General features: G+C 51.4%; 13 protein-coding genes across 13 annotated transcripts; 6 read left to right on the top strand and 7 right to left on the bottom strand.

The window, feature by feature from the left end:
* Positions 1-7: 7 nt before the first annotated feature.
* BDV14DRAFT_202910 (uncharacterized protein) lies at positions 8-461 on the bottom strand (the record flags this gene model as incomplete). The annotated part of the gene is made up of 1 exon (XM_073774156.1): positions 8-461. A coding segment is annotated over one exon (454 nt), but the record flags the coding sequence as incomplete, so codon positions are not given.
* Positions 462-1,101: 640 nt separating this feature from the next.
* BDV14DRAFT_107905 (MCT family MFS transporter) lies at positions 1,102-3,193 on the bottom strand. The gene is made up of 2 exons (XM_073765629.1): positions 1,515-3,193; positions 1,102-1,458 (listed from the first exon to the last, which is right to left on the bottom strand). The coding sequence occupies exons 1-2, from the start codon at positions 2,891-2,893 to the stop codon at positions 1,293-1,295; spliced, it is 1,545 nt and encodes a 514-aa protein (XP_073625211.1). The 5' UTR covers positions 2,894-3,193; the 3' UTR covers positions 1,102-1,292.
* Positions 3,194-3,217: 24 nt separating this feature from the next.
* On the bottom strand, positions 3,218-3,511 carry BDV14DRAFT_178583 (uncharacterized protein). The gene has a single exon (XM_073769615.1). It carries the CDS (start codon positions 3,422-3,424, stop codon positions 3,257-3,259), a length of 168 nt encoding a protein of 55 aa, XP_073625212.1. The 5' UTR covers positions 3,425-3,511; the 3' UTR covers positions 3,218-3,256.
* Positions 3,512-3,704: 193 nt separating this feature from the next.
* Positions 3,705-6,088, bottom strand: BDV14DRAFT_202912 (uncharacterized protein; the record flags this gene model as incomplete). Its single annotated transcript, XM_073774157.1, has 2 exons — positions 3,705-4,088; positions 5,792-6,088. The coding sequence occupies 2 exons, from the start codon at positions 6,086-6,088 to the stop codon at positions 3,705-3,707; spliced, it is 681 nt and encodes a 226-aa protein (XP_073625213.1).
* Positions 6,089-6,332: 244 nt separating this feature from the next.
* Positions 6,333-6,735, top strand: BDV14DRAFT_178584 (uncharacterized protein). Its single transcript, XM_073769616.1, has one exon. It carries the CDS (start codon positions 6,354-6,356, stop codon positions 6,687-6,689), a length of 336 nt encoding a protein of 111 aa, XP_073625214.1. The 5' UTR covers positions 6,333-6,353; the 3' UTR covers positions 6,690-6,735.
* A 3-nt stretch (positions 6,736-6,738) lies between these two features.
* On the top strand, positions 6,739-9,141 carry BDV14DRAFT_107941 (putative sugar transporter). Its single transcript, XM_073765630.1, has 5 exons — positions 6,739-7,169; positions 7,272-7,371; positions 7,424-7,654; positions 7,708-8,258; positions 8,307-9,141. Exons 1-5 carry the CDS (start codon positions 6,887-6,889, stop codon positions 8,870-8,872), a joined length of 1,731 nt encoding a protein of 576 aa, XP_073625215.1. The 5' UTR covers positions 6,739-6,886; the 3' UTR covers positions 8,873-9,141.
* Positions 9,142-9,872: 731 nt separating this feature from the next.
* BDV14DRAFT_202914 (uncharacterized protein) lies at positions 9,873-11,159 on the bottom strand (the record flags this gene model as incomplete). The annotated part of the gene is made up of 2 exons (XM_073774158.1): positions 9,873-10,309; positions 10,346-11,159. The coding sequence occupies 2 exons, from the start codon at positions 11,157-11,159 to the stop codon at positions 9,873-9,875; spliced, it is 1,251 nt and encodes a 416-aa protein (XP_073625216.1).
* A 1,300-nt stretch (positions 11,160-12,459) lies between these two features.
* BDV14DRAFT_107959 (serine/threonine-protein kinase) lies at positions 12,460-15,204 on the bottom strand. The gene is made up of 4 exons (XM_073765633.1): positions 14,603-15,204; positions 14,389-14,439; positions 14,015-14,259; positions 12,460-13,957 (listed from the first exon to the last, which is right to left on the bottom strand). Exons 1-4 carry the CDS (start codon positions 15,029-15,031, stop codon positions 12,817-12,819), a joined length of 1,866 nt encoding a protein of 621 aa, XP_073625217.1. The 5' UTR covers positions 15,032-15,204; the 3' UTR covers positions 12,460-12,816.
* Positions 15,205-15,831, top strand: BDV14DRAFT_107948 (uncharacterized protein). The gene has a single exon (XM_073765632.1). The coding sequence runs from the start codon at positions 15,379-15,381 to the stop codon at positions 15,715-15,717; it is 339 nt and encodes a 112-aa protein (XP_073625218.1). The 5' UTR covers positions 15,205-15,378; the 3' UTR covers positions 15,718-15,831.
* Positions 15,832-16,177: 346 nt separating this feature from the next.
* Positions 16,178-19,750, top strand: BDV14DRAFT_191656 (uncharacterized protein; the record flags this gene model as incomplete). The annotated part of the gene is made up of 2 exons (XM_073771519.1): positions 16,178-16,185; positions 17,083-19,750. 2 exons carry the CDS (start codon positions 16,178-16,180, stop codon positions 19,748-19,750), a joined length of 2,676 nt encoding a protein of 891 aa, XP_073625219.1.
* Positions 19,751-20,037: 287 nt separating this feature from the next.
* On the top strand, positions 20,038-20,851 carry BDV14DRAFT_107944 (uncharacterized protein). The gene has a single exon (XM_073765631.1). The coding sequence runs from the start codon at positions 20,325-20,327 to the stop codon at positions 20,796-20,798; it is 474 nt and encodes a 157-aa protein (XP_073625220.1). The 5' UTR covers positions 20,038-20,324; the 3' UTR covers positions 20,799-20,851.
* A 750-nt stretch (positions 20,852-21,601) lies between these two features.
* BDV14DRAFT_178597 (putative C6 transcription factor (Leu3)) lies at positions 21,602-24,727 on the bottom strand. The gene is made up of 5 exons (XM_073769617.1): positions 24,115-24,727; positions 23,158-24,047; positions 22,840-23,108; positions 22,259-22,789; positions 21,602-22,208 (listed from the first exon to the last, which is right to left on the bottom strand). The coding sequence occupies exons 1-5, from the start codon at positions 24,310-24,312 to the stop codon at positions 21,910-21,912; spliced, it is 2,187 nt and encodes a 728-aa protein (XP_073625221.1). The 5' UTR covers positions 24,313-24,727; the 3' UTR covers positions 21,602-21,909.
* A 924-nt stretch (positions 24,728-25,651) lies between these two features.
* On the top strand, positions 25,652-27,998 carry BDV14DRAFT_191658 (uncharacterized protein; the record flags this gene model as incomplete). The annotated part of the gene is made up of 2 exons (XM_073771520.1): positions 25,652-26,135; positions 26,203-27,998. 2 exons carry the CDS (start codon positions 25,652-25,654, stop codon positions 27,996-27,998), a joined length of 2,280 nt encoding a protein of 759 aa, XP_073625222.1.
* Position 27,999: the final 1 nt, after the last annotated feature.

Here is a 27,999-nt window from a genome sequence, read left to right on the forward strand (position 1 = left end):
GGCTGACTTGGCTGACCACCACCGGGCTGGGAAGGTGTACCTCCACCACCTCCTCCGGGTTGAGATGGTTGACCACCTCCACCACCAGGCTGACTAGGCTGACCTCCACCACCTCCGGGCTGTGATGGTTGGCCGCCGCCACCTCCAGGTTGACTTGGTGTTTCTCCTCCACCTCCACCTCCACCTCCAGGCTGACTAGGTGTTCCGCCACCTCCACCGCCAGGTTGACTTGGCTGACCTCCGCCGCCACCACCAGAGGGAACAGGAACAATACCTCCCGGGTGGGTGGGCGTCGGCGTCGGCTGTCCCGATGATTCGCAGATAGTGACAGCACTAGTCACCGTCTGCTGTCCACAGGTAGCACAGTTCCCCTTAGCCTGCTGCTGAGGCGCGGCCGCGGTCTGGGCGAGCAGCGTGCCCAGGGAAAGGAAGAGGACGAGCTTGCTAGGGGAGGGCGCCATGTTGGACGAAGTAAAATGTGTTGCCAATTGTCAATGCTAAAGCCAAAGCAAAGCAAGGTGACTTGGCTTGACTGTACTTGACTTGACTCGAGATTGAAAAGCAACAAAGCAAAGCAAAGCAACGCAGTTTCAAAGAGTTCAGGTCAAGAAACCGGGGATGAAAGAGACGCGCGAGACGGAAGTGAAGAGCGAGCTTTTGTATTGTGTCTGCTAAGTCGTGGCGAGGAACTGCTGGTGGTGAAAGTCTGATGCGAGGTATATTACGCAAAGGTGGACGTCGTTTGGCGGAAGAAACGGTCATGGAGAGGTGGTTTGAGGGCCCAGAATTGAGGGATCATACCCTGTTGCTCTGAAGCCATAATGGTGACGATCAATGGCTGGGGGGAGCCGTGGGTTGTCTGTAATGAAGGGTTCGGAGTGAATGTCCGACTCGGTGTACATACAAGCATGATCTTGGATCCAGCGGTCAACAGATCAGTATGGTTGACGTGGAAGTGTTGGGAACCATGTTAGGGTTAAGCTTAAAATTGCTCGGCAAGACACAAAGGGTATTGTGAGCATCCGGTGGCATCCGGCTGCTAGGAACTCGAGCGGCGAAGGGTAGCAGAACGTTACTTCAATGACTAAATTAAGCCCAAGGGTGGGTTCCATGGGGTCAGACAATCTGAGCCGGACTCCGTGGCATACGTCTTCGTGGGCGAGACCGTGGGGATGGTTACTTCTAGGGTTGGCCATGTGGCGAAACCAGTGATCGGGAGAAGACTCGATTGGGTTTGACTATTTTCATATAGTAGTTGGTGGGCACGAGACGAGGTCCAATGCTCTGTCGATCTAGTAGATCACCCAGGGTCGGCGCCAGCCGACATGGATCAACTTTGCTGCTGTCACGCAAGCGAGACCAGCAGCATAGCAGCAAATTGTGTATGTTATAAGGCCCCAATAGTCACCGTTGCAGCGTGCGAGGATTTCACCTGCTATGGGCATTCCTGTTAAGGTTCTATTGGGTTCAAGATTAGCCGATTGTCCCACTAAGCCGACAGGTGCGTGACTTACCCAAAGCTCACAACGGTGTACGAGGTGGCGTAGTATCTTCCATAGTTTTCGATCTTGCAGAGTTGCGAGATACAGACGGGCGTCAGGCTGATGTTGCTGCCACTGGCAAAGCCAAAAAGCACGCAGTACACAATCATGACGGGCACGCTGTCGCCAGCGGGGAGCCAAAGGCACGCGTTGCAGACGAGGCACAATGCAACCGTGACGACCAGGGTGTTGAACCTGCCCACATGATCTGCGAAGAAGCCGGGAATGGCTCGTCCAAGGAACGAACCCACGTTGAGAAACGCTAACATTTGGTATGAGAGCGTTTGAGATGTCCCATGTGCTAAAGCATATTGCGAGATGTAACTGATCGGGATGAACAATCCCCACTCGATGAAAAAGATTCCAGCGGTGGTGAGGGTAAGTTTGGGGTCTCGGAAGATGCGGAAATCAGGCAGCACGTTTTCTTTGGATGCTGGCTTTTTGGGCAACCGTGACTTTATCAAAAGACATCCACCGATAACCGAGATTAAACAGATCAGAGCTATAACCCGAGTGGCCCAACCCCAGCCGATCTTGGGGAACAGGGCTTCTAGAATTAAGGGGAATGCGACACCCCCGACAGAGCCACCTGTGGACGCAAGGCCAGTTGCCACTCCACGTCTCTCGTTGAAATAATGCCCAATGGCGGAAATTGCCGGGGTGAAGATCAAAGAAGTCCCAATTCCTCCAGCAAGGCCAATGGATAGCATGAAATGCCAGTATTGCGTACAAAAGCCCATAGTCACCACCTGGAGCATGACCAGGAGGGAACCAAGAAGTACCAAGAAACGGGGCCCTTTGGCATCGAAAATTGGCCCAACCTGGACACCGCCGAAGAAAGTGAGGAAAGCATAGATGCCAAAGATCCAAGAAATGCTTCCCGAGCTGTAGTCTTTCAGTTGGTTCTCTTGAAGGTAGGCTTGAAAAGTACCAATGGTGTTTACCAAACCAAGAGAGGCGAAGAGACCTAAGAAGGAGCCCAGGACAACTAGCCATGCCTCCAAGCCGCCTTCAGGATAGGTATTGCCGTCAGCATCGGTTGTCACCCGACTGGCGGGTGCTTCGTGGCTGAATATATCGGAAGCAGTAGCTCCAGAAAAGTGCCTGTGAAGGCCATTGTCAGACATCGGCTGTGCATGATCGTGATCTGACGGTGGTGGAAGCTCTGCCTTTTCTGTACAATTCAGGTCTTGTGCAGCGGCGTCGGGTATATTGTGCTCCACGTTGTCATTGATCTCATGAGATTGCTGGCGTGATGCCGAGAAACGAGTTTCGTCAATGGTGGTGTCTCGTGTATGATTGCGTGCCTCTCCAGATGGAAACTCATCGGAAAGTCTGAGGTTGGCTGACATGTTAGTATAACGCTCGGAGCGAAGTGGACCACGGTTGACCTTCTTCCTTTCCACCCCACAAGCAAACCGCCGCGTCCACAACTCGTATGAGGCGTTCACTGAGGTGTCTGAAGATTGTCTTGAAGAAGCCTGTTTCACACAAGTGGCGATGCAAGTTTTTAATGTTGGGAAGAGGCCGGAAAGGTCGAGGTCTCAAGACACGGTCATCCTTTTTACGAAAACCCGGGGAGGGGGCGGGACCCTTATGGTGAAAAAAAAAATTGGCTATGGACCTCCGCAGCGCATTGTTATTGGCTTGAGAACCAAGGCGGAGGAGTTTCCCTCGGCGAAGTCATCCAAGCACAACATTTTCGATTGGTAATTTCATCGGCAATAACCGACTTGGCTACCTGATGGCGTTTCCGGCGTCTGCTCTCGTGGACTGGGCTGTTTGCGGTGTGTCAACACACTAGACGGCATTAGGAAGTTCGGAGGAGCGGCCTTAGGCACGAGGTTGATGAGGACGATCGTGCGGAGTTGGTAGGTAGGCATTGGAGGGAAGATAAGGTAGAAAACGGAATCAAGCGTGATGAATACATCATATCGTTGGGAATATGTTGGAGAAGGAGATGAAGCTGGTTGAGAGTTGAGTGGTGTTTCTCAAGCAGAGAAGGCACGACTGAGGAAGACGCTCGGACCACCTGCTGCCGCTCTTGCCCTAACAGTACTCTGTATACAATTAAGGTACTATTTATTATAGATACAAATTGCGAGTCCGTAGTAACAAGTTAAAATAAAAAGCAGCTACTTAGTAAACATAGAAATCATGTCTCTACTCCTCAGAGCGGAACTTGAACCACGGATGCTGAAGAACCTGCTCAGCAGTCGGTCTCTCCTTGGGATCATATTTCAGCATAATGTTCAGAAGATCAACAAACAAGTCGTTCTCCTCCATCGACATTATATTATGTAAAGACTGGCCATCCGCTCGCTCCAGCTTCAGTCCACCGGGCCACCCAGCCATTCGCAGTAGAGAGCGGCCGTTGTCTAACTCCTCAGGTATACCGTTAACCATCACAGCATTACCTCGGGCATCTGGCGCATCCTGGTAGAACTCCCTTCGAAGCTTCCAGGAAGTGGACCACCAGGGCCCAGGGAGCGGTTGGCTTAGGCGACGAACTACGTACACGAGATACTCGTCCGTGGCCTCCGTGGACTTGTCACAAAATAGAAAGTTGCCCGTTCAAATCTCAAAGATTGTGCATGCTAATGCCCAGATGTCGCTAGCGGCTGATGGGTTCTCGCCGAAAAGGATCTCAGGCGAGGTGTGGTGAAGTGAACCCTCACGTCCCTGTGGCGGATCTGACATGGAAAAGCTGCGACGGGAGTTGTTCAATACGATGTCCTGGGAGGCATCTCGAGTATTCTCCTTAGAGTATTTTAGAGTATTTGATAGGGACAATGAAATATTCGGGCTCATGTGGGCAGTCTGGCGGGGCACCGTATGTCATAATAAATGGAATGATTCTATCGTCTCCCAAATATTCTAGAAGTTCATTCCGCGATTTACAGTCAAAGCTAGGATCCTGGAGTAAGATCTTGTTTGTTTGGAAATCTCCATGACAAATTCCATGACGGTGCAGAGCGGCCATTGCTTCTGCCGCCTGGTATGCTGCATCGCGGCAAAACTGCCCTGGATCACCGTCAATCTCTTTCTTGAGATTGAGAAGCGAGGGGCCAGCTGCCGGGTACACATAGCACTGGTGGAACCTGTTCGGGCTATTGATGATGAATTAACCAATTGGTAAGCTGCAGTACTTCGCAATGACAGAGTCTGTTTGGACAATAGACTGAAGACGTGATATCATTTCCTGTTCCTTTTTCAGTTCACTGAATGCGATATCAGCTATGAAGACCTTAACAGCAACATATCGAGTTGGATTGCTATCACGCACGAGGCATAGCCAGGTAAGTGAGTCCTGACCCACGCCAAGCTTATGAATAACAGGGTACTCTCCATAAGGACCCAGGCAATCGTCGAGATGCACAGGGTGATGGAGTTCCGGACCGTAATCGTTAGCCAACTCCAATCCCTACTCTTGGACAGCGTGCATATATTCTGGGTGATCATTAAGGCAATTCGGCATTTCAGTGTTTGTTTTGGAAGAATTAGATATGATGGGAGAAGGCCTTTTGATACTCGCAAGATATAGAGTACAGAAGGAATGAATGTTACCCGAAGAGAAGGAACGAAGCGGGTCACTTTAAAAGGCACTGAACAGAATTCTCAACCACGAGTAAGACTGGATCTAGTCCTTCGATTGTTTTGATACAAACATAAGTGTGGATCCTGTTTAATTTTCAGCCAATATCTTATGAATTTATTTGACTTCTCGCACAACGTTTTCTATCTTGCTTTCACTTGCTCATAAGCCTTTTTGAAATACAACAAAGGCAATGTATCAGAGACAAGGGACTATCGTACTGTGGGTGGAGCATGATGAAAGATATCAATTGATGATTTCAGTGAACGGTATTTTCAGTGAGTGCCTACTATAGGATCCATCTTCAGAATCCGATAATCGCGGGCAAGTTGCTGGAAACCATCCATAGACTGTGGAATATACTAGGGAGTTTTGAATGAATACCGGGCAATGTGAGTCAGGTACAAAAAGAGCATTTCGGACTCTTAATGATCCTGGCAAGTGGCAGGGCCGAAAGTGGTCGGTAGGCCGAGGACATACAGAGCAGTAGACACATCTAGAAGAGAGGCAATAACTAACCAGGGTAAGTTCATTGAGGCCTAAGGCAGTAACTTACCAAAAGTGGCAAAGTTCAAGAGCAGAACGGGAAAGGTGACATCGAGGTCACTCTCAGATCGACCAATAGAAGACCCGGATTCAGGGACTTGGCACAAACCTTGTTTTCAGTCGAAAAGAGAGAGAAACTTTTGCACTCCACGGGATTGCAGAAGTCAATGGCCATGCTGCCGAGGTCAAAGGTACAGAACAAGGTACCTAATTGTTTCAGACATATGACCGAGTAGTCACGGGACAATTCAGCCTCGTCGACCCAGGGGTTCAGGCTCTCCCCACTGGGCTTGCCAAGACCGGCGTTTTGGGGCGAATGATCTGCGTCCCCCACACTCGAGGGGACTGGAGGTCGGTCAGCCCCGACATCATCCCCAGCGTCCAAGAACGCCTCCCGGCTTGTCATGCTTGTGCATCTATACATTCAGTTAACTCTGTAAATTATCTGCAAGGGATGTGTATATCAGTATATACTTAGTAAGTAGTATGCAGTTAAAAGAGAAGTCAAAACATAGTAGCTAGAGAGTGAGCAGTGAGCAGAAAAGAAGGATGCTGCATTGGGAAGGTGGGTTGGTTCGGGCAGGTTGCCACTGGATGAGGGTGATGGTCTCCCCGGAATCGACCAGCTTCTCTCTTTTTTTCTTTTTCTTTTCTTTGCTCTCTCTCTCTTAATGATCCTCCTTCCCCTCCTCTCTCTTACTTTTTCTCAACCTTCGTCATCTTGCCCTCACACCTCGCACCTTCTCCCCTCAACACCAACACAGAGACGCTTTCTTACCTGTATCCAGTCCTGCGGGGAAGAACCAACACAGCAACCTCACCCTTGGGTTCACTACCCACTGCTGCCACGATTCTGTCATATTAGGTCAACTGGACTTTGCAGTTCTCAGTTTGCCGCTTCTTATCTATATACCATTTACTTCTTTACTTCACCCGACCAGGTGCATCGCGACCTTGATCTCAGCTCTACCGTAGCAGCAACACCGTCTCTACCGCTTCCGAACTGAACCAGAGCCATTGCACCTCGATCTGGCCCTTGCGACAATTACCGCTGACCCTGTGCAACTTCCCGCAGTCGGCCGTTCGGATGGTATAGATTCTTGCCTATCGCGCCATCGCAGGTTAACCAGTAGTTTGCTTCGGAACGAATTGGATCGGACACAACAACAATCGAAATCGCAGTCCATAGCAGCAGTCCCCCACAATGCCGTTCGGAGTGAATCCCTTCTCGAAGCACGACCATCACGAGTTCCCCGGAGTGGTGGTTCCCATCAACACTGCCCCAGCGCATTCGAAAATCAACCAGGAAAAGAAAGTAGGCGCCGATGATAAAACTGACGCTGGGAGCATCGACAGATCCTCTTCCGCCGAGAATGGCTCTATCCACAGTCACCACCAGAGTCAGGATGGCCATCTCACCTTGGAAATCCTGCGCGCTGAAGTTGATAAAGACGTGGTTGCCTCGGGGCAGGATTCTGCCTATGATCGTACGTTACAATTATTATCTCTTTTTTACGGAGGAGATAGTTTTGCTTCTGAAAACCTCTTCCCCATCACTCCGGTATCAGGTCTAATTTAGGAATGTATAGGCAAAGCAAAGGTGATCAACAGAGCCATTCAAGATATTGGTATGGGTCGTTACCAATGGGAGCTGTTCGCTCTCTGTGGTTTCGGTTGGCTTGCCGACAAGTAAGTTAAACCTTCATTCGGCCCGGGGCTTAATTTGGCTGACCCAATACAGTCTTTGGCTGCAAGGTGTCGCGCTCACACTGCCCCAACTGTCTCTCGAGTTTGGCGTTGATGAGAACCGTGTCCGTTTCACGACTTGTGCCCTCTTCTTGGGTCTTTGCCTGGGCGCATCGTTTTGGGGCATTGCCTCGGATGTCATCGGCCGTCGTCCAGCTTTTAACTTTACCCTCATGATTACCGGCGCCTTCGGTCTTGCCGCTGGTGGTGGTCCTAACTGGATTGGGTAAGTAAAAAAAAACATATCGGAAGTTTTATCAATGCTAACGGTGATCGTAGAACCTGCGCTTTGTACGCTTGCTTGGGTCTCGGAGTTGGTGGAAATTTGCCCGTCGACGGTGCTCTTTTCCTCGAGTTCCTGCCCTTCGCTTCTGGGAACCTCCTAACCATGTTGAGTGTGTGGTGGCCTGTTGGTAACCTCATCTCCAGTCTTCTGGCGTGGGCTTTCATTCCGAATTTTAGCTGCTCTGGAGATGGACCTTGCAGGAAGGAAGATAATATGGGCTGGCGGTACCTCGTTCTTACGCTTGGTGCTATCACCTTCGTCATGTTTCTGTGCCGCTTCTTCCTCTTTCACCTCTACGAGTCGCCCAAGTTCCTGCTTTCACGCGGTCGTCAAGAAGATGCTGTCGCTGCAGTCCATGGCATCGCGTACAAAAACCGTGTCACGACCTGGCTCACCAATGACATTCTCAACGAGGTTGGAGGTTACCCCGAAGAAGAAACTCGCCAGGATCTGAGCAGAAAGGAAATCGTCGAGCGATATATGTCCAAGTTCTCTCTGGAGCGCATTCGAGGTCTCTTTGCTACCAAGAAGCTTGGAATCACAAGTATGTCTAAAGGATCTCTCAGATTGTCAACCTGCTAACCTTCATCAGCTGTGATCCTCTGGTTCTGCTGGGCCACCATTGGAATGGGATACCCTCTCTTCAACGCCTTCCTCCCGCAATACCTGGCAAGATCCGGCGGTGGTCAGTCCCAGTCCACCAGCATCGTCTACCGCAACTACGCCATTACCTCGATCGTTGGCCTTCCAGGCTCTGTCCTTGCGTGCTTCACCGTTGACATCAAGTACATCGGCCGCAAGGGCACAATGTGCACCGCGACCCTGATCACCGGTGTTCTTCTGTTCTGTTTCACTGCTTCTACGGACCCTGACATCCAGCTCGTCTGCTCCTCCCTCGAAGCGTTCTTCCAGAACATTATGTATGGAGTTCTCTACGCTTACACACCCGAGGTCTTCCCTGCCCCCAATCGTGGCACGGGAAGTGGTATCTCGAGCTGTCTGAACCGTATCGCCGGTCTGTGCGCCCCGATCGTGGCTATTTACGGTGGAAGCGCAAACGCAGATGCCCCCATCTATGCCTCTGGTGGCCTGATCCTTGCTGCCTTTGTGGCGATGATCTTCCTTCCCATCGAGACGAGGGGTCGCCAGACGTTGTAGACTTGTCCAACAGGAATCTTGTTGGTGAATCTTTGGAAATGTTTAACGGCCGCACTTAGATTTGATGAGCTAACGTTTTATCCTTCGTTCTGCCACTTTGATACCAGTTTGGCTTTGATATGCTTGGGATTGCTTGTTTGTTGGTGCTTGATTTGAGTACAAGTACGACTACAAGTTTGTGTATGACTATGAGTATGAGTACTAAACATCTATCCCCCTCATGTATCTGGTTGGTATAGTTTTGCTTGGCTTGATTGATTATACATAGACCGAAACCTTACATACCATGAATGCAGGATATTCATCCCATAAAGTCGAGTCTCTACCTAGCTATCCATAACCTTTCATTCAGACGGAAAAGCAATAATCTAGATATATACCTCATGTCCTGTGAGAGTAACCAGAAACCAGCTCCATCAATCAGTTATAGTCAGCAGAGTGCACCCAGCCCGATTCTGCGGATGTATCCATGCGTCCCGAACACACTAAGCGCGCTGCAGCCCAGGAAGCAATATTTGAGTTTCTGGAAATACGGCAGAAACAGGAATAAACCTTAGTAAGATACAGCCCTTGCAATCTTTTCGATTCGGGAGTGCCTCTGTGCCTGAGTATCAATGTCCCTCCCCTGTTCCCATTGATTTCTCCGTACCGAGCGAGCGGTATCACGTTTTAGATCACGAGGTTGACGTTGGACCTTAATGTAGATGAAGAGCAATGATGAAGAGTCTAGTCACATTGATGGTATGTTTAGGTAGGGAAGGACAGAAGAATACGGTAGTTGGTGTTCTTAAGACCCGGGTTGGGTGCTCGTCGCTCCTGGCCCGATATTGCAGAGTAGTCAGAAATAGTATGATTGAAGAGATTATGGATATTAGACCACCGTGGAAGTCTGAAGGGAAAGTACTGAGTGTTGTGATGTAGATTGTAGATGAAAGAGTAGAAGACACCTGCCTCAATACTGCCTCAATACAACACTCCGTTCACGTGCATCAGATAGCTCTCAAACAACCAACTCAATAAACCCTGTAGCAACATTCTCATGACCAGTACCGGTATCATCCTCAGGCACATCCACCATCTCAACATCCTCCTGCTCTCCCTCCTCCTCTTCACCAACACCACACTGCACAGGACAAAGAACATCCTCATTAACATACTCCCAATCCGCCGCCTCCTTCCCATTAACCCACAGCCTCCAGCACCCAAACGCAGTAAGCTGGTCATTCTCACCCCTAACCTCATACCGGTGTATAGGCGTAGACTCCATGATTGCCTTGCCCGGAATAGCATTCGGCGTTTCGGCAATCTTCTGCGAGGCGATTTTATACGCGTGGGCGGTTGGTTTGTTATCTTTTGTTCCGGGTGGGTAGATGCAAGCGTGGAGTTGGTCGGATAGCCACTGGATTCGTTTCGCGTACATGAGTGGTCCAATTCCGCCTGTTTAGAATGGTGATATGAGGAAGATTTGTGGACTTAGGGAGTGGTGGAGGGGTCCGGGGGCTGCATCTGTGCCGATGAGGTCCTTTATGGGCTTGGATTTGCTGCTGCTGGCGCTTGACGCGGAGTCTTCGTCTCCGTTTACCAGGGCGTCGAATGATGCTTTTCGGAAGACACTTTCCGTTGTAGGTATCATGTTCCCGAACTTGCCTTGTGTTATGAAGACGGGGTCCTCGTAGATGTGAGCTGCGTAGACGCCTTCCCGAGAAATAATCATCACTGCTGTACACCCATAGAGACCTGTAACGCCCGCAGCAGTCTTGTGGTCGGTGAAGGGGAACCATGTGCCGAAGGTATCAGCCTGCTTATGGTCTAGCCATTTGTTTTTCTTCGTTAGACCCTCTGTTATACTTTGCAGGTACTCGGTTAGTTCGGAGCCGTAGTCTGGAAGGGACGGAAGAGGCGAGGATGGGAGAGAATCTTTGTCTGAGGGGTCTTCGTCTTCGTCGCGTTGTTTCAGGTCGTTGTGTTGGTAGCTTGCAGTGGGTATGGGGAGCGCGTCGACCGTTCTGGCTGGTGGTGGAGTATAGACTGTACCGAAGCTGCTTGGGACGAGAGAATTGAGGAATCTGGTGGTATTGATGGTGGACACGGTGTTCAGGTAATCATCGTGGTTATCGAGCTTGAAGCTGGAGGGGTCGACGCCAATGTCTACAGGGTCCAGTGAAAGACGAGAAGATGAGGTGCGGATTCTCTGTGGTAGAGTACCATCTGATATAGTGCTCGCTGCTGCCGCGACTTGTCCAGCAGAGGTTGACACAAAGGCATACAACAAGGCAAGGTACCTCATCGCGTCCGACCTGAACGGGTTGCAGATGGCCATAAAGAGACAAGTAACAGAGCTGCGTCAGTTGGTATGATGGAAGATTGAAGGTCTCTTAAGGTTGTTTCCCTTGGGAAATTTGAACAGATTCATTATTCTGAGATTCTTCACTGATTGTGATACTGGAGGGGCTAGATTTGGTCTCATCTGGACCAAGTGAAGTTAGTGAAGATTTCACCAGTATACCGGATTTCTAAAGTCTTCTGTTAGCTGGAAAAACTGGCAAGAGCAGCTCCCTTCACTTGCGCCTGCCAGTTTTGCATCCTCTGAGTTGTCATGGTTGTGAATATGAGTTTGGTGAATGTCAAGAGACTTTTCTTCTGTGCTTGAGAACAGTAGCCAGATAGAGAGTTAGCATAGTCATTGTAAATTCTGGTCTCTCCTGTAAGACAATTATGTAGATTCGGAGAAGAAAAGATGCACAAGGCCTATATTACGAGGAGTAGTATAGTACGCAAAAGGTACCTACATAGATACGGAAAGCGAGCATGCATAACAATCACAAACCCACACAATGCATCAGCATAAACCCGCCAGCCAGCCCTAGTTCATCACAGATTCGTTCCATCAAGTAGCCGGGCTCGTAGCTCAATACCCCATTAGTCTAGCAAAGAACCAGGTTCCTGACTCAGTGTCTGACAGGTTACGCGGCCCACGCAAAAAATGGCTTCAGCACTATGCCCTAAAGGTGGAAGAGGCTGGGGTCAAGGATGATCGAGGGTGGAGAAAGATGGTGCAAGGAGGCGATGGGGAACTGGAAACAGGGAACGGACCCTGGCAGATTGACAGATGCAGTGACGCTTGGTGTCGGTGTCGGGTCGGTCCTTTGATTGATTGATTGATTGATTGATTGATTAATTAATGGAAACTGGGGTTGGGGTCGGAGTGGGTTGCCACTGCCCAGAGACATGGCTGGCTGTTAGTGAGCGATGACTGGGTAGGGAGAGGCTACGATCAAGAGGAACACCTTTGAAGTAGATGGATTGTCGGCAGCCAGCATAATGTCACAGAATTGAGAGATAGGACGTGGAGTAGCACAAAACATCAACAGTCCTGGTTGGCACCTTTAGGTCAGACAAACATCATAACGTAGCAGTACTCTGTACATCCCTTTGCTGCAGCTCCCTTCCGAATCAGGCCGAGATGGCAGCGGCTAAACTAAACAGGAGCCTTGGGACGATGATCTAAATATCTCGAAGCCTGATGGCAAATGAAACCTGAGGGCAAATGAATTCAACGTCAAAGTGAAAACGGGTGTATCATCGAAACTTCAAGGTCTTATGCAAGCAACCAGCAGAAAATCATAAATGTAGCGTAATGATTTAAACAACTCCCGGACTATTGCACATGTCCAACCGCAAGTATCCGTATCTCACCAAGTATAACCTCAAGGTAAAGAAACTGGTTAAAAAAAAGATATGCATAACAAACGCTTGGCCGACCCGAAACCCAAACATAACATAAAAACACGATACAGGAAACGCCTGAAACAAATGCGGGTTTACCCCGATCAACAGGGTTCCCACGATCAATGGCATGAGAAACAGACATATGACGTCATCAAATATGGAAGGAGAGATTGGTCTGGTGTAATCATGAGAAGACAACGAAGAGAAGAGGGTATCTAGATGGCGGGCTGTTCTTGATGTCTTCTACCTCGCTTTTCCAGCAAGGTTGCGTTATTGAGACTGAGCTCGAACGGTGCACGGGCATTGCGGATCTGGTTCTGCTTGACGGCCGCCGCAACGTTGGCGCTATGTGTTCCATAGCCTTGCTGGCGGGGCTGATGAGATTGTCGCATCTTGGCCGCGTGGCTGGTAGCTCCCAGGTTGGTTTGTCGCATCTGAGCTTCCACTGCAGCAACATCACCAGCATTTTGGCCAGACTTCTGCATCTTAGCTGGGGGATGTCCGTCTTCGCCAACAGCATAGGCCGTTCCGTCCTCGTCACCGTAATCTTCATTGAGCGGGTTAAGTGCCGATTCGAATGAAGTTGGTGCTGTTTCACGGAATCCACGGCCAGCTTTGCGGCGTTTGCCCTCTTCTTCCTGTCGGTGCACAGCATAACCAACATCGAAGACCTCACGCAAGTTGATAGCTCCAGGGGATCGGAAATCCATGGGCCTGTCTCCAGCGGAGAGCTGTGCGCTTGCTGGTGGATACGGTGCAAGTTCCGCAGCAACCGCATCGAGCGGTTGATCCCGGCTGATTGCGGGAGTAGTAAGTGGAGGAGCGTCGGCAGCAGCGTTTGTCTCCTCGTTGGTCTGCCGGATCCATGGGTGTGCCAGGAATTGCTTGATGTCATACCGCTCTTCAGGGTCAACCGTGAGGAGATGCGAGATCAAATCCTTGGCCGATTTGGAGATGTCATCCCACCATGGTGATAGGAAGGTGTATTGTCCCCGAGCGACCTTCTCGGTAAGAACTTGAATACTTTCATCATAGAAGGGTGGGAAACCACAAAGCAGGGTGTAGAGAACGCAGCCTAGCGCCCACATATCAACACTCTTCGAGTATCTTTCATCTTTGACAATCTCAGGAGCGGTATACCCGACGGTACCGCATGGCGTCATTGTCTGGCTGTCCCAAATAACCTTGGACAATCCAAAGTCGGCAATCTTAATTGTACCGATTCCACCAGCACCCTTCCCAGGAACAAATTCGCCTTCATCCACCTTATCTTCGTCGCCGGGCTGACGTGGTTTCGGGTGCTTCGAGGGGATGAACTCGGTGGGGTAGAAGAGGAGGTTCTCGGGTTTGATGTCACTAGCGAAAACTCGCGTTAGCAAAAACCTCACAACTTGATCATGAGCACCATCATACCGATGTACAACACCTGACGTCTCGTGCAAATATTCGATGGCATTGGCGACCTGGAGGATAACGTGGCGACTAAGGTCTTCACTGAAGTATGTCAAGCGCACAATCTGGTGGAAAAGTTCGCCGCCGGGGCAGAGTTCGAGGACAATGTAGTAATATTGGCGCGACTCGGAGAAGTGGACGAGTTTGACGATGTTCGGGTGATCGATTTGGCGCATAATCTGCACCTCTTTCAGAATGTTCGCTCGCTATACACACAAGTCAGTAATTGTCCATGCAGCCGTGAAGCATTCTGGCGCGCGAAACAGAGCAGCGTAGGCTGAGGCGATCTGAAGCGACGGCTAATTGTACAAATTGAATCAAGGATTTTGGCGCACCTCCGCAGCTTTCGGCTTCCTTTTGAAGTCGGGGTGTAGGTGGGCGTCAGACTAGATAAACAAGACATTGGCGAAACAGTTCGCGACACAGCAGGTCCAGCACGATATCCCAGCAGCGGAAGAGAGGGGGACAATTGAGGCAAAAGAGCGCAACCAAAGAAAACAAAAGATGGAAAATAACATCACAATAAAATCGTGGAGACGGTTGACCTACCTGTGTGCTATTCATTTCAAACTTCCGGACCACCTTGATGGCGACTTCGCCATATTCGCCGGTGGTATCCCTGGCGCGATAGACATTGCTGAAAGCGCCGTCGCCCATCTTTTCCAACAGGACAAATCGTTCCAAGCCCGGGTATTTGGGCATCTTCGAGCGACTGGTCTTCTCCTCAGCGATGATCTGTTCGAGTTCGGCCTCGCGAGCCCTCTTGACAGGAACCTCGGGAGAGTCCCGCGGTGTAGACCCCATCTTGTTGTCAATTGCGTCTAGATTTCCAGCAGCAGGGGAGAAAGAACCCTGAGGCTGACGCTGTTGTTCAGCGTGGACGGCAGAGACGTTTGTTGTGGGCTCGGCATGGGGGGTGACAAGGCGGGCTTGTTTCCCATGACGTATGAAATTCTTCAGGCTCTGTATGGTACTCATGGTAAGAGAGGAGGGGGAGGGAGGCGCGGGGGACGGAAGGGAGGAAAAGGCAGGTAAGGACAAGGTAGGTAGGTAAAATCAAAACCAGCGAATGGTGTAACAGGAGGAGAGACTGGGGAAGGAGGAATGAGAATCAAAGAAAAATGGAGGAATGAAGGAATGGAGGAGAGGAGAGGAGAGGAGGGGGGAGTACTGGAGCCTTGAGGGAAAACGGCTGGTAGAGGTAAAGGAGGCAAAGCAAGGCAAGGCAAATGATATGATGAATGATGATGGCTGATTCCAGCTGGGAGGTAGAAGCTGGGGAACACTGTCACTGAGGGAAAACAGCAGCACCTGCGATGACGTGAATGGCTGGTTGCTTTTTCCCTTCTTTGTCGATTTCTTCTCTGCTCTTCTTTTCCCTTTTACTGCTGAAACTTGCTGCCCCGCCAGGAGAGCTCTCGGAAATTAGCAGTCTTATTATTTGCAGGCAAGGGCCCCGAACAGGATGGGCAGCAGACGAGAAGCGATCAGATCAGTGGTCGGGATCGACGTCTTTGGGGGTTTACTCAATCAGAGGCGCAGTTGGACGGTGTCAAAGAGTGGAAAGAAGCGTGATATGCCACAGCGCGGCGGATGGTGGGGATTGGCGACTTGAGACTTCCAGGAGTCGGCCACTCGTACCCAACTGTCTGGCCTACGAATGACGGAATGCGGCGGATCACGACGTCAGATGCTGGCCTGGAAGCGCAGTAACGGCGCCTGCTATTGTATCATAGCCTAATAATCTACTGATATCTATCGCTATATCAACAATTATCGAGAGATCTCGTCATTATTAGCGATGACGTCGGCTGCGATGTCATGTAATGACTCAGCAGCCTCTAAAGAATGCGCACTCGAGCGTGTGAAAGGCTGGGCGCGCATGCTAATTAGTCGCTGCCGGGCGCATTTTGTGATCGGATGATCCAGCTGGGTGTGCTAATTAGCACAGTCTGCGAGTAAGATACGAGAAGCAGCAAACCTGGAGGATCTGCTTTGTACGGAGTCAGGATGGAGTTCTCTCGGACTGACAGGAGAACGGTAGTGGAGCGCGCCTGTATGCGTCCACGTGACATGTACATTTGACGAACTCTTCAGGTTCTGCCAGAAACGGAATGATTCTCCATGGCCAAGTAGTCGAATCAGAGTTGAGGATATTAATCGAGGACTAAGCTAGGGTTCGCGCGTGCCTAAACTCTTGAACCGCTCAGCAACCCAGATATCTGGCCTCAATTAGACTCAAGATTCAGGCACTGCAGATTGAGTCCCGTGACCTGGCCATCTATGTTTCCCGTACAGTAGACAACGGAGTGTTACCTTTGAGCAGCACTGGGTCATTTCCCAATCTTCTCCTTTGCAGCCTCATTTCCTATTCATAGCCTCTAATAGGGCCAGAAACAAGTCGCTTTGGGAATTTTCTTCTTTGACCTGTCCTCTCGCCTGGACTCGTCGACTCGTTCTTCGGCGTAGTCTCACTAGCAGCGTCGCTTCCTGCAGCCCCGAAGCCCGCCCTTGGCCCCTCTCCGCCATTCAGAAGTGCATCTCACTTCGGACTATGGAAGCCCAGTTCCTTTAAAGGCCCTTTGTTGCCTCTGATTCGTTTGTTTGCCAGTCGAGCGTCGCAGCCGTCGCCTGCTTTGTGATACGCGCCTGGCGGGACAGCGGCTTCGTCCTTATCCTGACCTTTTCCTTGCGTCTCGCTGCAGTCTCCTTCCAATCTGCATCCAAGTAATCATTCTTCTTGCAGAGAGGCATTCAGGGGAGGATTCCGACGACTTGTCAAATTACATTCCGTTGCAGCTTCAAATCGGGTCAAGGCTCAGTCCTGACTGAATCGTCCTGTTGCGCTATGCGCTCTCGCCAACTGGCTGCTTCCAACCTCCTTTGAAACAACCAAAGTGTCATGATTATCACGTCAATTGATTCTCGCAGCTATTTGTGATCGCGCTGACCCGACCGGTAAATTTCTCGACTTCAATCTGCTCGCGCTCGTTTCCTGCGCTGTTGAGCTTGTCAAGAAGAATGCCCAGTATCGAGATCGCCAGTTCGTCTCCCGCCTCGCCAGAACATCCAGATCGGCTCTTGTTCAGGTCCCACAAGTCGCTGCCTCGTCGGACAAATCCCAACGCAAATGGCCACTTCACTCAACCGCCAACTAACGGCCATGATGGTCAATTTTCAGACGGACTACCTACTACGACCGCGCCGATTCTTCCGCTGACCCCTCTTAGCGCCGCTCAGGACGACTCTCCGACCGAGATAGACGTACCAAAAGCAACTCCTCCTCAGCCCGCTATCACAGCGCTTACGCCATCCAAGCCATCGCATCCTCCAACTCCGGAAACGACACCTCCGCGCGGCATGGCGTCAGGCCGACCAGGGCTAGGTCACTTTGGATACATATCGTCTTCATCGCGGGCGGAATCTTTCCAGACGGCCTATGAGGTAATCTCTGACGCCGAAACGGTGACACCCCGTCCATCGCCTCCACCGATCTCGCGCTCCAGTACACAAAAGAGTGCGAAGAGCACTCGGGCAAATCGCGAACGTAACGACCCAGGTGTACGACCAAGACACGGGGCTTTTAGCGATGAGCAGTCTTCGAACCTTCAAGGCTCTCCGCGCGCAAAGGGACAAAGTCGTACCTCTTCACAACGCCATGAAAAGCCACCCCGAACCAACGATTCGCGCATTCAAGAGCTTTCGAATGGCAATGCCCCAGAACTATACATCAAACCTACTCGAAACAAGTCGAAACGGTCCCGTAACGCCCCCGATGCTAATACGCCTGGCTTAGACGCCTCTACGCGTGGAAGGACAGGTTTACGTGAGCGCGTGGCCCATGTTCGCCAGCCTGAAGATAATTCTGCAATGGACAAGTTTCGCCAGGAAATCTGCTGGCCAGCTGCGGATAGTCAGTTGACATCGACTGAGCGGGAGGGTTCTAGACCTCGTTCAGGCGTTTCTACATCTTCAACGGTCGATGCTCTGATCATTGATTCGCCAAAACCCGCTAGACGTGCTTTGCGACATACAGAGAAAAGAATATCGCTACGATCCGCAAGTTCGCCCATCACAAAGTCTGAGCGTACGTCCACCGTGTCTACCTTAGATCTGCAGCGTCGATTGAGTCACAAACCCGCTCGGATAACGGAAAATGATCGAAGAAGCATCAGCTCGGAAATATCCGTCTCTGGAAGCTCAACACTGGGTGCGGGACAACAGTCTGTGGAGGTGGTGCCGGTAGTTGTGATCCCTCAACGACGCTCCTCTCTCATGAGCTCTTCAAACCCGTCTAGCAGGAACCCGTCTCTTTCACGCTCTCGACCGTCCAGCCGTGCACCAATGTCACGTAAGAGCAGGCCAGATTCCATGGAAATCGCACGTCAGAAAAGACGCACCGTGTCTGACTCTAATGCGAAAAATATCCCGGCTGACCTCAGAGGCCGTGGTCTGAATCGACCTCACATTCCCTCTCGCAGCTCTTCTCTATCCGCCCCCACCAGCCAAAATAATCCCCGAGCCACTTCTATGACCTCTGATAGTCTATGGAGCCACAAGTTTCTGAACGACCTAGACTTAAAGCAGCACCTGCTTGAACAACAGAATCCTTCACCTGCTGCCCCAGCTCCTATCCTACATGCACCTCAACAAGATAAGCATGATTCAGCAGACCTCCCCAAGACCCAGTCGATTCTCATCGGTGTTGAAGATTTGCACCATCTACGGCCGCCCTCAGTTCCCTTCACTCCCCATTCTATTCCATCTTCGTCCCCTGGTCCATTTGAAATCAGCGAAGTAAGGAGAGTGGCGATCTTCCCGCATAACAACGAGTCATTGCTGCTTGTCAACCCCCACGGTCAGTCCGGTCTCCGAGCGCAGCTGCAGCAGGCCAATCAGCCGCAGACTCCGGAGACCACCCAGCAACCTAGCATTAGTGTGGAATCCCCGCTCAGAAACCCTCGACCCCCGCCACAACCCCCGGTTGCCATCGCCAAGGCCAAAACAAACACCTTTGGTTCAGACCGGCGTTCAGGGATCAGAAATAGTGAACTGGGACCCTCAAATGACAGCAACCGTCAGTCTAGGCACAAGAGACGGCCATGGATGGTTAGACCGCGTTCTGAGTCCTTCAATTCGTTCGTACGGACTCTCTCCCTAAGTCAGGCCAAAAACCCCAAAGCCGGTGAAGACATTGACGCCCGACTCCAACCTTTCTGGCGCCCGCGTCGATTCTGGGACGATTCGCCTGAGTCCTTGTCTCCAGAGGAAGACGCCCCTCAGTACCGAACCAACAGACATCCAGACGAGGTCATCAGCAACTCAGTAGGAATGCCCCAGAGGCGCATCATATTCAACGGGCCTTCTGTCTCCGCCTCTCGCGCAGGCAACAAGCGGCGAATTGACGACTACCACCGCAATCACCGAGACGCGCTCGTGGGAAACCGCATCCTCACTTCTGAGGCTCTATACTCGCAGACCTCCCTCCACCAGCGACGCTTCCCATCTGCGTTCATAACATGGTGGCGCCTGCGCTTCCGCCCCGGCTTCGCACGGTCTTTTCGCCAGCGCGTCCGCCGTACATTGCGACAGCGTGCCGAGGACAAGCGCGAAGCTCGTCGCGAGAAGCTTAAGCAGAGTATCGGCGAGGCGGTCCTTATGGACTCGAGCACGCAAGTCCGAAAAGCAAGACAGTAAAAACAACATTCGATTTCGACAGCAAACAGCAAACATCACGAGATATGACCATGACCACACCATTTAGATTTGATTGAAAATCACGCGATATGACTTTTATGATACACCACTGACTACATGATTGATGATTTTTTTTCCCTCTTTCCCGCGTTCTGTGTTTTGCATTCTGCATTCGGGTTGTCATTGAGATGTATTGAATTACAGCTATGGGAATTGGAACGAGAATTTTACACGCAAGATGAACTCATTTGACGACCGCCACGACAACAATGATGATGACCTTGTATCAATATTTTTTATGCCTTAGTTCCATAGCAATTGTGATCTTGCGCCAATTGATCTTTGACAGTATACTGCTCTCGCGGCTAGTCTGATTAACCCACCAACCTGGCAATGTGGTAACAGCGTATGAGTAGAACAACCTCAGCAAATCAATCCCTCTCAAACTGAATTCGCACCCTACCACGAGCTCACAAAACGAAGTAAAGAAGCGGACGTCAACCAAGAACTCAACCGCGCAACCTAAAACAAGGCACCTACCTGTACAGGTCGCACCTTCCTCTTCCGTAGATAAATGGGGCAAGCCGCTCCTTCCTCCCCAAGCCATCAACGTAATACTCTCGGGTGGAAGGCACGAAAGATAACCCGAGGAAGGAGCGATGGTCAAGACCTACTCGCTCTTTCCATTCATGCCAGTCGCAAGTCGCTCCTTCCGTTTGTAGTTCGTACACTCGCCTCTGTAAGGAAAGTGCGATGGACCTCGGTCGTTCCTTCCTATCCCGCTATGATACACGTAGCTCTTTCCTCTTGCATGAATAAACGAGCGAATCATTTCTGCCCCCGAACCATCGAGGAATTTGCCCTCCAGAGGAGATCGAAGAAGGTCTGCAGATCAAGAACGTGCGATGTGCCTAAGTCGCTCCTCCCCAGTGTGTACGGAGTAGGTCGAGGGTCGCGAGGAAGGCACGACGGACCTCGGTCGTTCCTTCCTACCATATCGGTACAGGTCGCTCCTTCCGTTTATGACTCTGTACATTCGGCTTCGTAAGGAAGGTGCAATGGTCCTCAGCTGTTCTTTCCCAACCCGTAAGTATAGGTCGCTCCTTCCGTCAAAATACTCAGTTTTCGCGAGGAATGCGCGACCTATACTTACGGGTTGGGAAAGAACAGCTGAGGACCATTGCACCTTCCTTACGAAGCCGAATGTACAGACTCCCATGATAGGTAGCCCATTTATTCTTTCATTAAAGACGGGTCGTATCGCCTCGGACTTGGGGTCCTCTTATTGTTGTTATCTATCACCCCTCTCCACCTCCGCACCCTTCAATATCCGTTCCCAAAGAGCCGGATCTAGGAAGGGCTGTGGCGCAGCGGAGAAGTCGATTTCGATGCGCCCGTTTGCTGGGTCTCTTGCTTTCTCACTCTTATTCTGATACCTCGCTTCTTGGGGCTGCGATAGGCTGCGTATAGTAAGCGTAGGGACCGGCGTGCAAGAGGACAGTGAGCTGGAGGGACTTGTCTGACGCGTGAGGGGGCGCTTTGAGGGGATGAGGAGGGTTGATTTTGGGCGGGTTGTGGTGTATTTTGTTGATATTTTTGCTTCCATCCTCCTAATTGCTATAGTCGTAGGGCGTAGGTTTCTTGGGTCCTGGTGAATGGTACCTAGGTAGGTAGAGGTTAGGTTGAACGTCGGTGGTTGCGGAGAAGGCGGAGCGCTGGAGCCAAGACGTCATTTGGGATCTACAATCTGATCTGATAAGGTGTGATATGGTACCTTAACCTACCTACCTAGTATCTACCCGGTGGCAGCGGGGACAAAGGGTGCCACTTGAGACGAAATGACTGTTGATTTACCAGTTTACTATACAGCCATGTTCTAGAAAATCCCTGATCTTGGCTACGAGATAATACAAGAGCAAGTATTTGGTTGATAGAGGGATGATAAACAGAAGACTCGTCACATGCGGTGGGTGTATATGAAAGTCATCAATCATAAGAGTAATTTAGCCGTTCGATAATCATAAATCGAGTAATTCGAAATGGACGCCTTGCGCCTATCCGACAGATAAAGCTGTCGGTATACAACCCTTGGTATAGTGGTACAAGCAGAACGAAAATCCTCCGAACAAAAGCGCCAAACACAGATGGAAAATAATAGATTATGCAATCCCTTGTGTCTCCATGCCAGAAACAGAATACGGGTACGGAAGATCTACCAAACCGTCGAGCAGCCAGTTGAGAGGATCGAAGACCTCATAATTGGGCTCCATAAATCCGCTCGGTAGATTACCGAGTCCGTTGTTAGGTTGCACGCCCATGTTGTGCTGAGGGAGCAGAGGCGGGGCCAGGCTGGGGTCACTATTGCCTGCAATTCCTGGTGACGCGCGCGGTGGGCCAACGGAGGAAGAAGCAGATGAATCTGCGTTGGAGTCAGGGTTTGTTGGGTTCTTGAGATAAGCTGCAGGTAAATTAGTAAACTGATCCCAAATACAACCCGACTAAACTCACCTTCGATGTTGCGGCCTTTGGTCCGCGTATCCTCCCGCCATCGCCACACCGAGTCGTACAAAAGTGACATGCTCATGCGGCATCGAACTTTAAGCATCAATGAATCGTCCATCTCGCCGTCGAGAGGTGGTTTCGGCGATGGCGTGCTGCCGAGCTTCCACATCTGGGCAAGAACTTCGGCAAGTCGTTCAGGCAGGTCGTTCGAGATGACCGAGACGGTACGGATTGCCCAGATAGTGCGATTGAAGAGGCTCTTGGCGTAATCCATGTCGATATGGGCCGCAAAGAAACTCTGGCAGAGCTTCAATAGCGTGCATCCTCCCGCAACCAGCATTTGGTATATATAATATGGTGTGTAAGAGAGCATTGGCCCAACCTGTGTTTGCAGCTTCATCGCAGCTTCGAGGAATGCGGTTGTAGCGAAGAACAAGGATAAGAGTCGCTCGCGATAGTCTTTAGCACTAGGATCGTCAAAGAACGCTGATAGATGAAGATGGAGAGTCGACGCGCGCAGGTAGAGATCCGTGATATCTGTACCTATCAGTCAATTGTTCGGAATGAGCTTAGGGATATAAGCATACAGTCATTGTGCGGCTCCAACTGAGCCTTCAGTTCATCAAGATCTCGTGAAAGCAGAGACGTTAGTGTGGATCGTTCTTGACTACCGCACAACCCAACAGGATCTTGACGGTTGGTGTAGAGAGCTCTGGTGACTTTGTCACAGAATTTCTCAACATCAAGTCTGTGCCTGATATTGTCTGGTAGCTTGAAGTTGGGATCCATTGACTCTTGGGACGACAATGTCCAATCATATAGTGTGGAAGGCGGCTGCCCGTACCCTGTTGCAACTCTGCGAAAGTTCAGCTGGAACCTCAGTAATAATGGTTGAAGAGACATACCGCTGTGCGACAATGTTGCAGATTGCCCATGTTCTAACTTTGTCCCTGAGCTCTTCTTCGATGAGCTCCACTCTGTACTTGCTGAAATCTTGGGTATGCGATGGCCGGTGCAATCCGAGCTGCATGGCAATCTGAATCATCAAGCCGCATAGCATAAACGTAGGATCGGTGGAGGTACTGCTTGTGGGGAACGGCCAGCTGCACAGCAGACACAGCGCCTTGACGACATGATAGCTCTGTGGGACATCGGCCAGTGTGCTCCATACCAGTCGTATCACTGGCCCGGATAATGAGTTGAGAAGGTTAGTGTCGGGTTGGTATCGCCTAGCGCCAACGCTTATGATAGTCCAGAAGAGCAACGGAGAGACGGTGTAGTATTCTTCAGGCGACTGCTCCCGCTCAAGGAACGGAAGGAATGGGTGGTAGTACGTGAAGAACAGATCGAATAGCTCTGCCACTCTCTCGGGCACCACCGCCACATCCTCTATCCGTTTGAAATGCTGATTTCCATTTCTCATATAACTCGAGCCATCGAAACCAGAGCGCAAATCAAGTAATGACGCAACCGCTTCATGAGAGCCCATGTACTGATCCGCCGTTGAGATAGCAGAGGGTGTCTGGTATACTCTGGCCGGGCTGACCTGATTTGATAGATTCTCCTGTTTCGGAGTCTGTTGCGCCGAAGGAAGACCATGCGAAGGTTGTTGGCCGATCGGACCACTTTGCGAACCCGCAATCTGTTTCCTGAGCTCGATAATTTCACGTTCCATCTCGGCATTGCGACTTCGTTTCCCGACACGCTTGAAATTGGATTCGATCTTGCAATCGAGCTTTAGTCGTCGACAGCGGGAGCAATCCGTCCAAGGATCTTGAATCACATCACAACGGAGCTTTAGGACGAATAGCAAGTCAACTACTGATGCTACGGAAATGTGAATATGGCCAAAGTAATCTCACCTTCTGTTGCCGACATTCGTTGCAGGCCCGCTTCACCGGCTGTCGTCTCTTCTCATCGCGATTGTCTGCCTCTTCCACATCATCAATGCTACCGGGCGAACTGTCGAGCCCCGCCAAGCCAACATTACGCTTCCTGGCCTGGGCCGCGCCATCAGACGCGACGGCCGGAGACATAGACGTATGACCGAGACCTCCCATCACGGGGCTGGTGGCAACAGAAGCATTATCCTGCGGGCTTGGCTTCGATGTAGTCCCCGGAAGACCTCCGTCTCCGATACCACTGGGCAAACCTCCAAACGACGCCAGGCTGGAGGTGAGGGCGGCGGAATAATTGACGAAGGAAAGACGGTTCCGGAAAGGGTGTAGTGACTGGGTTTAAACTCAGATGAGCCTTATGGGTGCTAAGGAAACTGAATTGCGCTGAAGGCAAAAAAAAAGTACCGGGCGGAAGCACGTCAAGCTGTTTTCGCGGTACCCACGGACAATCTGCCAATCAACAAGGGAATTGAAGACCCTGAGCTGCAGGAAGGACCAACACCAAGTTCCAGGGCTGAGTTCTTTTGTTGGTTAGTGGCGGTGTCGGTGCAGACGGTGGGATGATCCGGGATGCTGGGTCGGTCAAGAGTCAAGACAGGAAGACTAAAGAGGCTCCGAGCCTTGAACCGCGGCGGGGCCAGTCATGAGTCACGTGTGACTGCACGTGATGGAAATCCTCTCTTGCCGCTTTAACCTTCTGGCCCTACCGCGGCACTCTGCTCCGTCTGCCCTCTGCTCTACTCTGTATACTCTGGTTTGAACATCTGAGCATTCTACCGAAGATCAATATTTCTCTGCCACAAGTGACTGTCGCTACGCGTCTCGATCATTAAGAATTCTCACCTGCAGATCAGATTACATCATATCAATTTTGGGTTCTTTGTATCCACTATGGCACGCCTACTAGGAAGCTTACTCCGAAGTACAAACTATATCAAACTTGTCTTCGAGAACACCCATCACACTAAAGACGCCACGCCTGATTTCTCCAGAAATATGCCAAGTGGCTTTCAAGACTTGAAGATTTTAAACCCTGTAAACACAATCTCCCATGTACTGACGTAGCAACGGTGGCAGTGAGACGATCGACAGGTGAATGGGGGCCAGAAAGCGCCGGGGCTGTGTCCCCTCCAGTCCCTAGTAGTTCCTCCCTTCGCCTCCCCCCAGCTTCTGATCCCTTCAAGATGTCGTAAACTGTAAACAAGGCTTAGCCTCTTGGCCAATCCGATCTCATCGATGCTTGTCTCGCGCCCAGTCTCTATACTCCAGGGAATGCGCACTACGTAAGGCGTCGGGCGACGGTGCCCTGACGATCGGTTCACTGCCCTCGTGGCGGCGCACCGTAAGGCCGTTCCCAGCCATCTCGCTTGGATTTGCCTCGCGGTAAACTTCCTGTCCAGTGCGGGGTGACAGTAGGTATAAAGTCAGCTGTGGGCCAGCTGCAAGGGAGCTTCTTTCAATCTTCTATAGTCTACTCATACAGAAACAACCATCCACCAATATGGGCTTAATAGAAGACACAAAACTCAAGGCTGAGAGAAAGATATCTGGAGACAGTCCTCCAGAGTACTCTCTAGCTCCAGACCAACAACAAGTCCTCCCCCCACTTGGTCTATCCCAGAATGCAGGACCCGAGCTGTATACAACAGTCACGCACTACGAGTGCATCGCCCACCTCAAGTTCCTGGCAGCGCTCTCCGACCTGCGCGATATAGTGACGAGCCAGGCCAATCTCTATGACATCTCTGACCCATCTCAAGCGGTGTTTGGTGAACATATCAACGAAGCGTGGGCTTTAGTCAAGGAGAAGCGATGGGCCGTCTATACGGCAAAGGCTGTCGACCGGTATATAGCTTGGTGGAACACTTGTGTCCCCAAGTCTCGGTCGCGGCCTACGACGGAGACGCTTTATACGCCTGAGTATAATGACATTACGGTTTGTGATAGGCCTTTGGCCTGGACGCCGGATGAGTTGCCGCCTCTTGGTAGGTCGCAATTTTCGCCCGGGCAGTACTGTCTAGACTCCATGCTAATGATTATAAATAACTCCAGACGTTTTGATGGTCTGGCATGCACACATGCTCAACCCTAGATCCTTCCTCGAAGACTGCATCCGGCACGGGAAAATGAGCTTCTGGTCTGCCGGGTTCCCATGGGAAGCCATCAACGCCTGCATCGACGACCAAACACTACTATACGAAGCCGGCGGGACAGCAGTCACAACCTTCACCTGGAAGACCTCCCTCAACTGGGACAACATTGCAGACATGCCAACCAAAACACTAACCTGCCCCAACTGCGCCAAACCCCTCTCTGCCCCCTGGACAAAAGGCAGCCTTACCCTCCCCCTCGACCAAACCTTCGACCACTGGACGGGCTTCACAGACAAGGAATTCGGAATATACTGCGACAGATGCAATATCCGCATAACCCACGACACGCTACGTATCCAGAAACTCACCAGCGACGTCGACGCCCTACTAGACAAGCATCTCCCGATGCCCGGAACCCTCCTCAGCGCCCAAGGCATCCCAGAACGCCAACACTTCGGCCGCCGGCGCCAACAGCAACCAGGTTTCCCCAATCGACTTCTCACAGCCGGAAAGCGCGAGATCCACGAATACATTCGCGCATCACTCTGGACACCCGCAAGCCTGACCATCGTGCGCGACCACCTCGCTTCCCTAATGCAAGATAAAGAGATAATGCGCGAGACAAATCTCCTCGGCCTCTCAATGTCCCTGCTCAAGGACGAGAAAATCGCCTTCCGCCGCATGATGTCCCGGTACTGGGAGAATAGCTCTCCCTTCGCACTTGATCTCGTGGGCGCCGTCGTGCGCCAGGGGACATTCGTCCAGAAAATGGATAACATCGACTGGTTGCACTCGCCTACACTCACGGAAACAGCACTCCGCCTTATTCGCAAGTACGCCGTTTTCTTCCAGATTATGGCGTCTAATCCGACGCGCATGGCTGTGCCCACATTGGACGTCGATCTAGCATGGCATACGCACCAACTCACGCCCTCGCGATACTTTGCTTACTCCATCCACCGCACAAGGAGCGAGGGGTACCGCGCCGTCTACATAGACCACGACGACAAAGTCTCCGAAGTGAAACTCAGCGACGGGTTCGAGTGGACGTCAAAGCAGTACCGCAAGATCACGGACGGTGGGATCTACTCGGAGTGTACGTGCTGGTACTGCGAGGCAACGAGGGGTTCTGATCTCCATGGGAACATACTCCCATTTACATCATCGAGTAATTCCAAGGCGCGCGCGAACGCAGCTGATCTCCATGGGAACCCTGAGATTTCGTCGGATCCGGATCGGAATCCGCATATCTCAGCGCATAGCGCGGTACGGGTGAAGTATCCCAAGGGCGTGAATGCGAATGAAGTCAAGTATCTTAAGTTGAGGACGGAATGGGATCGGTGTCGCAGGCGCGCGGAGAAGCGGCACTCGAAGACCCTCTCTATCTCAAAGGAGAAAGATAGGAACGGCACAGACCCCTACGCAGCAGGCGCGTACCCACTCATGTGGGGATATCCTGTTTTCGTCCCCTATTACGCTCCTTACGCCGGTGACCCTGGCGTTCACTGTGATGCGTATGCTGCGGATCCGAGCTGTATGAATTTGCAGCCTGGGGCTGCGGGGAATTGTGCATCAGGGACTTGTGGAGGGGCCGTTGCAGCGGGGGCTTGTGGTGGGCGGGGAGGAGCGTGTGCGGGTGGTTGTGCTGGGGGGTGTGGTAGTGGTGGAGGTGGAAGCGGCGGAGGAGGGTGCGGAGGGGGGGGAGGATGCGGAGGAGGGGGGGGATGTGGTGGTGGTGGAGGGGGCGGTTGTTAGT

This window comes from Aspergillus stella-maris (assembly GCF_047715825.1).
Source record: "Aspergillus stella-maris strain CBS 113639 unplaced genomic scaffold BDV14scaffold_53, whole genome shotgun sequence".
Taxonomy (NCBI): domain Eukaryota; kingdom Fungi; phylum Ascomycota; class Eurotiomycetes; order Eurotiales; family Aspergillaceae; genus Aspergillus; species Aspergillus stella-maris.